We start from the raw sequence: 13,312 nt of genomic DNA, 5'->3' as shown, positions 1-13,312 counted from the left end.
AGCAAGCAGAGATGTCAGGCTCACACAGGCAGGTGGCCAGCAAGGCCTCTAACCTCAGGACGCCAGCACACTAAACTACGTAGACTTTCATATGTAGAAGTAGTCACCGCATGATTTCAGAGCTGACCCTCCAGTGCATTTCCACAGGCCATAAATCACACTGGAGGAGATTACCCATCTTTCTCCTGTGGAGCAGCTGGTGGATTTGAACTACCTGTTTTGGGATTGGCAGCACAACTCCCCACCCGCTAGACCACCAGAGCACTCTTTCCCATGCAGCGCTTCTGTGCAGTGTTTCATAAATCAGGACAGACAGGGAGACTCACACCCAGGGAAAGGTGTGATGTAAGGACCCACCACAGGCCAGAGTGGCAGAGAACAGCCAGGGCTGCAGATCAGGAAAGAAGAAAGGCGTCCGCCTCTGGAGCCTACGCAGGGAGCGTGGGCCTGGCAACACCCCCCTGACTCTTGGCAAATTTATTTCTATGCACTTGTTCTGACAGGATTAGTGTTTCTTCTTGGAAGCCATCATTTTGCGGCATTTTGTCATGGCAGCCCTAGGAAGAGGAGACTCCCAGGAGATGTGTGAGGGCCGTTAATTAGCAGCAATTCTTGGACTGAAGAGCTAGGGTCTGCTGAGGTCATGGGGACAAGTCAAGTCTGTCTTCTCCTGTGGCAAACTCTTCCTGGGTGTGGTTGAAATGATGGGCTGTTTGCAACCTGGCCCAACACAGTGTGTCTGTCCACCCAGAATCCCACACATGCTCCCGCTTCACAAGACCTTGTATCCACTCAGTCACAGTCCTGCCACCTTCTCTGTCACCTGCTCTTCATGGTTCAACCATTTTTGACGTGGCCCCTCCAGGTCAAAAGGAAGACCTCAGGGTGCTATTTAATAAATGTTCTGGTTCAAATTACTGCACAAAAATCTAGCTCTCAACAACTTAGTTGTCATTTTAAAACGTACAACAATATTTCGCTCATGATGTTAGAAATGGCACAGCACATGTAAGCCAGTTATTATTGTTGTTGTTGTGTGCCATTGAGTCTCTTGAGACTCATAGTGACCCTATGTACAAGAGCCCTAAACCCTGCTCTACCCTGTGTGAACCTCACCATCTCCAACACACTTACTTCCACCACCCCAATCACAGACTCGATCCATCTTATCTAGGGTCTTCCTCTCCTGTGTCATCCCTCCACTCTCCCAAACATGATGTCCCTCTCCAAGGACCAGTCCCTCCTTGCAACATGCCCAAAGTAGGTCAGATGAAGCTTCAGAATCCTTGACTCCAAGGAACATTCCAGCTTCACCCTCTCCAGGACAAACCTATTTGTTCTCCTAGCAGTCCATAGTATATTCAACACTCTTCTCCAGCACCACAGCTCAAAGGCATCTATTCTCTTTCTATCATCCCTAGTCACTGTCCAACTCTCCAATGCATAACATGCAATTGCAAAGACTATAGCCAGGATCAGGTGCACCTTGGTCTCCAGCCTGATATCATTGCTCTTCAGTACTCTGGAAAGGTCCCTCACAGCTGACTTTCCCAATGCAATTCTACTCTTGATTTTCTGGCTGCTGGTACCAAGATTGTTGACTATATCTCAACTCTTCACCATCCATACTGATGCTGCCAATTGGCCCAGTGGTGAGAATCTTTGTTTTCTTGATGTTGAGCTTCAATCCGTATTGAAGGCTGCAGTCCTTGACCCTCTGCAGTAAGGACTTTAGGTCCTCCTCAGTTTCAGCAACCAGGGTTGTGTCATCTGCATAACTCAGACTGTTGATAGATCTTCCACCAATCCTGATGCCACATTCCTCCTCGTACAGCCCAGCGTCTCGGATGATCTGTTCTGCATACAGATTGCAAAGGTATGGAGACAGAATACATCCCTGATGGGCTCCCTTCTTGATTTTGAACCATGCAGTGTCTCCTTGCTCTGTTCTGACGACTGCCTCTTGTAAGCCAGGATAAAATAAAATAGCAGATTTTATTATTGGGCAGGGGGGGGGAGGGGTGGCGGGAAGAAGCTACTTCTTCAGGCTCTTGCTCATATGTTGTTTCATGAAATTCTTCTGTATCTGCCAATTCCTTCCGATACAGTGATTCAGTATATTCTTTCCATCTTCTTTTAATTCTTCCTGGATCATTTAACATTCTGCCGAAAGCATCCTTGATTATAGCAACTCAAGGTTTGAATTTGTTCTTCAGTTCCTTGAGTTTAAGAAATGCTGAGCGAGTTCAGGCCTTTTGGTTTTCTGACTCCAACTCCTTGCACATTTCATTGTAATATTTTGCTTTGTCATCCCGTGCTGCCTTTTGTAATCTTCTATTCAACTCTTTAGTATCTTGAATTCTTCCTTCTGCTTTGGCTTCTCTGCGCTCCAGTGCAATTTTCAGAGTCTCTTCTGACATCCATTTTGGTCTTCTCTTCCTCTTCTGTCTTTGCAATGACCGTTTGCACTCTTCCTGGATGATACCCTTGATATCCTGCCACAACTCATCTGGTCTTCGCTCATTAGTGTTCAAGGCCTCAAACCTGTTCCTGAGATGGTTCTGAAATTCAGGTGGGATAGACTCAAAGTCATATTTTGGTTGCCTTGGATTTGGTTTAATTTTCCTCAACTTCAGCTTGAATTTGCATATGAGTAGTTGGTGGTCTGTTCCACAATCAGCTCCTGGCCTAGTTTTCACAGCTGATATTGAGCTTCTCCAGCGGTTCTTTGCACAGATGTAATCGATCTGATTCCTATGCGTACCATCAGGTGAGATCCATGTGTATAACCTGCGTTTATGTCTCTTAAAAAAAGTATTTGCTATGAATAAGTCATTGTGTAAAATTCAATCATTCTCTCTCCAGGTCCATTTCTGTCACCGAGTCCATGTTTCCCAACTACTGAATCTTCTTCTCTGTTCCCAACTTTTGCATTCCAGTCACCCATTATTATAAATGCATCTTGATTGCATGTTCGATCTATCTCCGATTGTAAAAGTTGGTAAAAATCTTCTATGTCCTCTTCCTTGGCTCTGGTTGTTGGTGCATATATCTGAATGATAGTAGTATTCACTGGACTTCCTTGTATGCGTATGGATATTATCCTGTCACTCACAATATTGTACTTCAAGATGGATCTAGCAATGGCTTTTTTTAACTATGAAAGCAACTCCATTTTTTCTCACCTTTTCATTTCCAGAGTAATATGTGATATGATCATCCAACTCAAAATGCCCCATGCCAGTCCATCTCATCTCGCCAATGCCTAGTATGTCAATATTTATGCATTCAATTTCTTCCTTAACAATATCTAATTTTCCTACATTCATGGTTCTCACATTCCATGTCCCAAATCACTAGTGTCTGCTTACAACTGTTCCTCTTCCTTTGTATTTCCATACTTGAAAGCTCAACCTCAGTTGCCCTTTCTGTTATCTACATGTCTTCTGTTGAACATAGGGTTTTCAGAGGCCTGCTATTTCAGAAGTGGATGGCCAATCCTTCTTCCTAGTCTGTCTAAATCTGAATGGATTGAATTGAGGCTCAATGTCAAGAAGACAAAGATTCTCACCACTGGACCAATTGGCAGCATCAGGATGGATGGTAAAGAGATTGAGACTGTCCACAGCTTTAGTTTGCTTGGCTCCACAGTCAACACTCTTGGCACCAGTAGCCAGAAAATTAAAAGGCGCATTGCCACTGGAAAGTCTCCTATTAGGGACCTCTCCAAAGTACTGAAGAGCAATGGTGTCTCTCTGGAGACTAAGGTGCATCTGATACAGGCCACGGTCTTTTCAATCACTTGTTATGCATCAGAGAGTTGGACAATGACCAAGGAGGATAGAAGGAAAATTGATGCCTTTGAGCTGTGGTGCTGGAGAAGATTATTGAGGGTACCACGGACGGCTAGGAAAACAAACAGATTCATCCTGGAAAGGGTCAAACCAGGTGGCTCCTTGGAGGCAAGGATTCTGAGGCTCCATCTAACGTACATTGGACATGTTGTAAGGAGAGACCGGTCCTTGGAGAAGGACATCATGCTTGGGAGGGTGGAGGGGCAGTGCAGGAGAGGAAGGCCCTCTATGAGGTGGATTGATTCAGTGGCTGGGTTAATTGGGATGCGAGTGTCAGAGACAATGCGATTGGCACAGGACAGAGCAGAGTTTAGGGCTGTTATCGCAAATGACTCGGCAACACATAACAACAACAACCTCCTCAGGGGAGGGAGAAGTTGGCAACAAACACTGAACTTGTGCATTATTTGCAAAATAAAATGGTACACACAATTGAAAGAAAAATATATTTTTGTTCTTAAAGAATCACCTTTTGTATTCCCAACTGCTTTCTTAGCGTACTTGGTTTGGTTTTTGTTTCTCTTTTTTATCATGGTAACCTCCAAAAACCCAGCCTTGGGAAGTCCTGGGAAGGCAGGGTGACCAGTCCCCATCAGCACTGTGACCTCTACAGTTAGCAACCAGCAGGCTGGGTACCACCGTGCTCCTCTCCAGATGTCAGAACACCCAGTGAACATTCCTAGGAAGGTGTTATGCAAGGTCTGGTCACTTAATTATTTGTACATGCACCTGGTTGAGTTGTAGACAAGGTAATAAAACAATGATTTTCAAGATCAAATCAGATCTAGATCTTTCTTGGAAGGCGATGCTTCATGTCACATGCTTTGGGCATATGCTATCAAGGGGGACAGTGAGACTGGCTCAGGATAGGGTAGGTTCAGAACTATTGTGCATAGGGTCACTCTGAGTTACAGGTGACTCACGGCATGTAACAACAACATCAAGGGGGCCCTGTCCTTGGAAAAGCAGAGGGTAGGTAAAGAGCGGAAGGCCCGCGGCAGTGAGATGGGGTGGCAGTGTCTGCGGCGGTGCACTTGCACACGGAGGATGGTGGGATGTTGCAGGGTTGCGCAGGGTCTCCATCTACTGCTGTGAGGTCACCCTGAGCTGGTGTGGGGGAGGATGGGGATGTCGCAGGGTTGCACAGGATCTCTGTCTACTGCTGTGAGGTCAGCCTGAGCTGGTGTGGACTCACAGCCTCTGACAGCAACAGCAGCAAACTCTCCCTCCAACTTGTATGTGACCAGTTCGTATGTTACCGAGAAAGCCGCTTTGTGATGTGGCTGAATTTAAATTTCTGGGTAGAAGGCGGACAACGAGCGCGGGAATGCGAGCCTCCCACAGTGTGTCGGAGCCGCTCCTGCCTGTGCCCAGGCAGCCGCCCTGGCGAGACTGGCATCTTGATGCACGCCTCTTTTTCCGTTCTTCCTCCAGCCTAGTGCGAGAGGAGTCTAATGTATTTGTGTCAGGAAAGGCCTATTTGTTCTGACAAACTGATCAACCTCCAGGGTGTTCCTCCACCATGAAACTGATTTTATATCTCATCCACTGACTAATAAGATGTGAAGAGTCTTCCCGACGCTGCCGGGAGCAGGCTGCCCTGTGCACGAGACAGGCCTGAGACCACATGGTGAAGGCTTCCCAGTAGCTGGGCCTCGCCGTCCACAGAAGTGCCCAGTGGCAAACCCTGAGACCAGCAAGTCCCCTAAGCACAAACACTCAGGTGCAGCCCCACGGCAGACCTCCTCACTGTTGACTGCATGGGCTCTCAGCGGGCAGTGAGCACACCTGCCATGAACTGGCCCACGTTGGTGGCATTGAGGATTATAAAGGATGCACCTTGACACATGCTCATTTTCCACTGGAATTAATTTCATATTTTGATACAGTATTGATTACTGGGCATCAGAAAGTTGGACAGTGACTAGGGAGGATAGAAGGAGAATTTATGCCTTTGAGCTGTGATGCTGGAGAAGAGTATTGAATATTCCATGGACTGCTAAGAAAATGAATAGGTTTGACCTGGAGAGGGTGAAGCGGGGCTGCTCCTTGGAGGCAAGAATTCTGAAGCTTTGCCTGACATACTTTGGACATGTTGTAAGGAGGGACCCCTTGGAGAGAGATGTCATGCTTGGCGGGGTGGAGGGACGGTGCAGGAGAGAAAGATCCTCGATGAGACGATTGATTCAGTGACTGGGGTAATGGGGGTGGGTGTGTCAGAGATGGTGAGATTTGCACAGGATAAGGCAGGGTTTAGGACTGTTGAACATGGGGTCTCTATGAGTCACAGGCGACTCAACAGCACATAAAAACAGCAAACAACAACATTGTTTACTGTGAGGTATGATATGGTAGCACCGTGTGGTTAAAGCATTTGGTCCCTAACCAGAAATCAGCCATTCAAAGTCACCATCTACTCTCCAAGTGAAATATGAGGCTGTCTGCTTCTGTAAAAGTCGTTGCTGTTGTTATTTAGATGCCATCAAGTCAAGTATGACTCATAGTGACCCTATAAACCACAGATCTGAACCCTGTCCTGTCCTGTGCCATCCTCATCACCCCGACACTCTCAAGCCCACTGCGGCAGTCACTGTGTCAATCCATCTCAATGGCATCTTCCTCTTTTTCGCCCAGACTCCACCTTCCCAAGCATAACTTCCCTCTCCAAGAAATAGCCCCTCTTAACAACATACTCAAAGTATTTGAAATAAAGCTTTGTCATTTTGCCGCCAAGGGGAATTCTAGCCACACCCTCTCCAAGACATATCTGTTTGTTTTCTTGGCCATCCATGGGATGTTCAGTGCCCTTTTCCAACACCACAGCTCAAAGGCATTGAGTCTTCTTGTGTCATCCTTATTCATTGGCCACTCTCAGATGATTGAAAAGGCCATGGCTTGAATCAGGTGCACTTTAGTCTTCAAACTGACATCACAACTCTTCAGGACTCTGATGAGGTCTCTGACAGATACAATATGTATCCTGGTCTCCTGGGTGCTGGTACCAAGAGTACCATATTACACGCTGGAAACTGTGTGAGACAATTCTATAACCTAATGGGTCAGTAGGAGCGGGGGCCAACTCAATAGATTCTTTACTGCCAATGACCAGATCAAAGTCTGGAGGTGCTGCATCTAGCAGAAAGCTGATGAACTAGAAAATAGATCTGGTCTGTGGAGGGCAGGGCACGGAGTGAGCTCAGCTCTGCGTTCTCACCTGTGAACCAGACACACCCCACACACACTCATACACACACACATGCAAGTTCTCATTCAGCCAGTTCCAATGCATTGTGAATCCAAATGGGATTTCAGCTGCAATTCACTTTTCCCATCACATCCCATCATCACTTTTCCAGCCCTTCTTTGTTTTTTGTTTTGTTTTTTATTTTTTTATTATTATTTTTTGTGCATGTACCGTCAAATCAGATCTGACTAGTACAGGAGGAAATTGTCCCTCCTTCTCCGGCAGAGCATCTGGTGGATTTGAACCGGGTTCTGGCCCAGCCCTTCTTTGTAAGGTGGAAGGAAGGCGGGGGTCACCCCATGAGAAGTCATCATGGCATACCCTCCCTCCTCCCCATCCTAGGCTTCTCCACAGAAATAAGCCCATCAGGCTAGACCTGCAGGTCTCCTCCGTGCATCAGAGAGCATTAGTGTGAAGTTGTGGCGTGAAGCAGCCTTCCTTGTGCCCCACCCCCTGTAACCCTTCCTCACAGCTACTCACTTAGACACTAAACTGGAAACAATCTTGAAGAAGGGGGAACATGGCTTACGTATCTTGGTAGCCCTGCTGTCTCGCACAGTGCTGGAAGCATTCTCTAGCCCCATCAAGCTGTGGCTTTATTTCTCTTTGCCAAAAGGAATTTTGGTGCAGAAACTATCACTTAAGTCATGGGAATCAATGTACTTGATAACTTTGGAAAAGGTAATAATAACATTTCAGAGTCAAATGTGAAAACCAGTTGTGTCTGCTCTCACCTGGATGCTCTCCCGTGTTAACTCTTCTGCAGGGTTCTCGGCAGCCGGCTCTTCAGAGCAGATTGCCAGTCCTTTCTTCTCACGCTCCTATGGTGCATCCAAACCTCCAGCCATCGGCAGCCACCACCCCGTGGACTCCACCTAATGCTTGTCCTCTTCTTTTGCAGCTCGTCTTCTGCCGGGACTGTAAAGAGGCCTACCATGAGGGTGAATGCAGTGCCCAGTTGGAAGCCGCAGGAACAGTTGTTCAGGTACAGAGGACTCACACTCCTCAGGTCAGAGCTCAGAGCTCAGGGCCCGGGTGAGGGCATGGAGCTGGTCCTAGAGGTCTTCAAGGGACATTAGACTGTAACCTGAAGAAAGAGATAGAACACTTCTCTCCCATCCCAGCACCTACCCACAGCAGTCCTCACCACAAGGTGGGCCTGAGACTGCAGCTTCCCAACAGCTACCCGCTGACCACTGGTCCTTTGTGATTGACTTTTCCCCCAGGGACATATGACGTAAGAATATGCAACATTAGCATGTGTGAGAGGAGTCTCATTCTCTTACTGCTTAGGAGGTTAGAAGTCCAAGTCCAACATTATTCTAGAAGAAGACTCTGTAATGTCTTTGTTCCAGGAGGTTCTCAGCACAGAGGCCCCGAACCTCAAGGACACAGGCTGTGCTCATAGGTCTGTCCTTTTCTGCTAATGCCTCTCTTCTCTTATCCCTTGAATGACCAAGAGTAACACAGGCTACACTTCAGGGAACTCCCTTTATTATGGGCCAGGGCTGCGATAGAGCCAAGGTCCTACATCCACCATAGTCCCCTCATGACTGATGGCTGGTTACATCATGGGAACAATCACATCATTACATCACATTATTACTGCCGGAACACTGAGAATCCTGGTCCAGCCAAGGTGGTACCTATTTTGGGGAGATACAAGCCAGTCTATGACAAGAAGGGAAATTAAACAATTCAACCACCTTTAAAATTAGAAAATTCAGTATTAACTCTGGATTGGGTTCTTTTTTTAAAAAGTGCTTTTGTTTCAAATCTTTGGCAAAAAAAAAAAAACAAACAAAATAAAATATCCATCAATGTCATGCATAGATATATTATCTGATGCAAAGATACCACTGCCTCTTTTTTTTTTTAACCACTGTCTTTAAGGGCATCATGAATTATGCTAAACTGTCTTTCTGTCTTGATTAGGAGAAGAGCTTGTTTACCAAACCTTTCTCTGAAATACCATGTAAGGCGTAGGGAAATGCAAATACACGCAATTTTCCTTATTAATTATGATCAACCCAACCTTAGGGAAAAGGAGGGGAAGCCTCAGCACAGTTGTTGAATTTGCTCATTATTTTTCTACTGATATAGATGTTAACAGGGGTTTAAATACCAGATCTGCCCAGATAAATCCTTCAGTAGTCTAATTGATGGAAACCATCATAAGCAGACAGAGACATTCAGCACATCTTAATCTTACAGCTGAGAATTTCAAAGAAGTAATGCCATGACATTAGAGTGTAAAACAGTGCATCAACAAAGCACCTATACTAGTGTTCCCCAATACTAGCCAGGGAGCAAATGTAACTAGTGAACCCTGCTTTTCCCTTTAGCTTTCCCAGTGTTGACCAGGAGGCCATGGGAGGTTTCAGACTGACACTATCTCCGCAGCCGAGGAAAGAGCTGCTCTTTGTGTTACGTGTGCATGCTTGTGGGTGTACAGGGAAGCTCTTGGTCCTTGGGAGACCTTCCTCACAAACACTGTGGGCCCCAGAAGAGCTGAGGCTCTTAGAAATTAAGTTCTTCTAGCAGTTTCCACTCATGATATAAGACTTTCTGCTTTCATCCTCTTACAGTATACTGCCTTAGAAATCACAATCAAAAACACAAATAAAAACACCCAAAAATGTATGTTGTTGTTGTTGTTGTTGTTATGTGCCATTGACTCATTTGCGACTCATAGCGACCCTGAGTCACGAAAATGTATACTTTTTTTAAAAAGAAAAATGTTTATTATGTGTGCGTACCGTCAAATTGGATCTGACTGGTACAGGAGGAAATTGTCCCTCCTTCTCCAGCAGAGCATCTGGTGGATTCAAACCGCTCATCTCTGAGATTCCAGTGCAGCATCTTGCCACACACAAAAAAATGTATACTCTTAACATCCATTTGTTTGAGAGCAGAAAGTAGGAAGTTGAAGACGAATGTTGCTGAAACAAAACTCTCAGGAGGCTGACCACCCTCACCCTCATAGTCCTGTTTTTGCTTCGTTCATGTCCACTATTCTAGGTATGAAGGGAACTCTGGGGGCTTCTTCCTGTTGTTGTTAGGTGCCAGACGGAGACATTGGATCTTAATCTTACAGCTGAGAATTTCAAAAAAGTAACGCCATGACATCAGAGCGTAAAGCAGTGCATTGACAAAGCACCTATACAAGTGTTCCCCAATACTAGTCAGGGAGCAAACATAACTAGTATGACTAGTAACTAGTATTGACTCCTAGGCGTAACATGCATGATTCCTAACAACTATACAAATAACAGATCTGAGTCCTGTCCTATCCTGTGCCAAACTCACAGTCTCTGACACACTCAAGCCCATTGCTGCAGTCACTGTGTCAACCCACCTTCCTAAGGGTCTTCCTCTCTTTCGCCAACCCTCCACCTTCCCAAGCATGATGTCATTCTCCAAAGAATAGCCTTTCCTAGCAACATGCCCAAAGTATGTGAGAGGAAGCTTATCATCTTTGCCTCCAACGAGGACTTTGGCTACACCCTCTTCAAGACATGTCTGTCTGTTATTTTGGCCGTCCATGGGATATTCATTCCTCTTCTCCCACACCACAGTTCAAAAATGCCGATTCTTCTCTCATCTCATCCTTATTCATTATATAGCTCTCAGATGCATAGCAAGTGGCTGAAAATACCATGGCCTGAATCAGGAGCACCTTAGTCCTCAAACTCACATCATTGCTCCTCAACAATTTGGAGAGATCCCTGACTGCAGACTTTCCCAGTGCAGTACATCTCCTAATCTCCTGACTGTTCATACCAAGTATATTGACTGTGGACAGGTTTAATCTTTCTCTCCATCCATCATAATGTTATCTATTGGTTCAGTGGTAAGAATTTTGGGGGCTTTTTACATTGAGGTGTAATCTATATTGAAGGATGTGCTTCTGAGGCAAGTGTTTCAAGTCCCCTTCACTTTCAGCAAGCAAGGTTGTATCATCTACATAACACAGGTTATTGATGAGTCTTCCTCCAATCCTGATGCCACATTCTTCTTTGTAGAGTCCAGCCTCTTGAATAATTTGCTCAGCACACAGGCTGAACAGTTACAGAGAAAGGATACAACCCTGATACACACCTTTCTTCATTTTAAAACATGCAGTATTCCCTTACTCTATTCACACAGTAACCTCTTGGTCTAAATATAGGTTTCACAGAAGCTCAATTAAGTGTTCTGGGATTCTAATCATCTCAATGTTAGTGGCTCAGTGGTAAGGAATCGTGCTACCAACACAAAGGTACATGGTTCAAGTCCACCATCTGTTCTGTGGGGAAAAGATGGGCAACAAACTCTCATGAGATTCGCTGCCTGTGAAAAATCCCTGGAGGGTCAACTATGCGTCCGTTCTGACTCTACAATACACAACACAGCCTTGTCGCTGGGTGCCTCTGAGTTGTTTCTGGTTCACAACGACACCACGTACCACAGAACCACACCCTGCTCCATCCTGTGCCATCCCTGTGATCTCTGCCGTGTCTGAGCCCACATTGCAGCCACTGTGTTGGCCCAGCCTGTTGAGGGTCTTCACTGACTCACCCACCACCTTTCCAAGCATGATGTCCTCCAGGGACTGGCCCCTCTGGATAACATGTCCCAACGATATGATATATGATATATGATATGATATATCACATCATATCATATCATATCAGATATGAGAGATATGATTGATATGATATATGATATGATATGATAATGATTGGTATTACATATGTTATTATATATTATATTATAATGATTGATATGATATATTATATTATATGATTGATATGATATGATATGATTGATATGATATATGATATGATATGATATGATTGATATGATATGATAATGAAGCTTGCCATCCTGGCTTCTAAGGAACGTTCAGATGTACTCCGTCCAAGCCAGCTTGGTGTGTTCTTACAGAAAGTCCATGATATATTCAATATCAATTACTCAAAATTCAATCTCAGAAACTCAAACGCATAGCTCTCCTGGGTTTCTGAGGTGACTGCACACCTTTCTTTAACGGAGCCACTGGTCAGTCTGAACTCTGGAGAGGTTCAGCCTCTGGGCTAGCAGTGCGACTTCCAACAGACAAAGCCATCTGAAAACTGGGGTGGAGCATTAAGACCATAATGTTAAACACCGAGAAACGGAAACTTAAACTTCAAGCCTGGAACATCCAAGCCATCTGCTGATATGTCTTCAAATAGCAACAATTGGCAAGGTACAAGCACTCCGAAAGGCAGTTCAGCGTTTCCTCAGAAAGCTAATCATAGAAATTCTATATGAACAGCTATTCCACTGCTTGGAATAAACCCTGAGAAAATGAAATGAGAAACAAATGGAAATTTGTACCTCGATATTCATAGCAGTGTTATTCACCATGGCAAGAACATAGAAACAGCCTAAACGTTCAACCACAATTGAATGGATTGAGACATTGTGGTACATTCACATAATGGGATTCTACACAGCTAGCAGGAGCAATGATTTTTTTTAAATTACTACGTATCTTGGGAGACTGGAGAGCATTATGCTACATGAACTAACTCAGTCTCATAAGGACAAATACTGTATGAGACAATTATTGTAGAAATACAAAGATAACTAGTAAAACGTATATGAGGATCAAAGGAGGGGAGAGAGATGAAGATGGGCAGCAGGTTAATCATAGGGTCACAAAATTTGATGGATGGATGGAGGAGTTGGTAAAGCAAATGGGAAAGATCCAGTGTGAAAAACAATACATACAAACTTTGTAAGCAAACCAGTATAAAACATTTAAAAAAAAAGAAAGAATAAGCAGATATTAACTGTGTATTCACATAGGCCAGGCAGCCCCTTAGACTCTCTGTTAAAAAACAAAAACAAATACTTTTTCTTCAACAATTCATCAGGAGACTTCTCACTCTCACTCCATCAAGTCGGAGCCCACTCCTAGCTAACCCCACAGTGGGTTTTCTGAGGCTGCAGAGCTCACAGGTAGAGCCTGTCCCTGTTTCTTCATCAGAGCTGATGGGAGAGTCGAACCACCAGAGAGGGGCTGCCTTTTAATTAACTGTGCAGCTCCCTATGGACTACTCCACAGAACTCCCTCACGGGGTACATCTAGGAGAAGAAATAATGATGGCAATATGCTAACCAAAGCTTAGCAGATAAAACTGCATGTAAACTAAAAGTTATGGAGGACGACATTGAAGTTATT

General features: G+C 44.9%; 1 protein-coding gene across 1 annotated transcript in view; it reads left to right on the top strand.

Annotated features, from left to right (window-relative positions):
- Positions 1 to 13,312, top strand: part of PARK2 (parkin RBR E3 ubiquitin protein ligase) — a 1,426,764-nt gene that overhangs the window by 1,398,923 nt on the left and 14,529 nt on the right. Inside the window, exon 10 of the mRNA XM_006882824.1 lies at positions 8,000 to 8,083. Coding sequence (XP_006882886.1) covers positions 8,000 to 8,083 — 84 coding nt within the window. The remainder of the gene's footprint in view (positions 1 to 7,999; positions 8,084 to 13,312) is intronic.

This window comes from Elephantulus edwardii, unplaced genomic scaffold, assembly GCF_000299155.1.
Source record: "Elephantulus edwardii isolate Elephantulus edwardi_28Jun2011 unplaced genomic scaffold, EleEdw1.0 scaffold00024, whole genome shotgun sequence".
Taxonomy (NCBI): Eukaryota; Metazoa; Chordata; class Mammalia; order Macroscelidea; family Macroscelididae; genus Elephantulus; species Elephantulus edwardii.
This window is presented reverse-complemented; position numbering and strand designations above follow the sequence as displayed.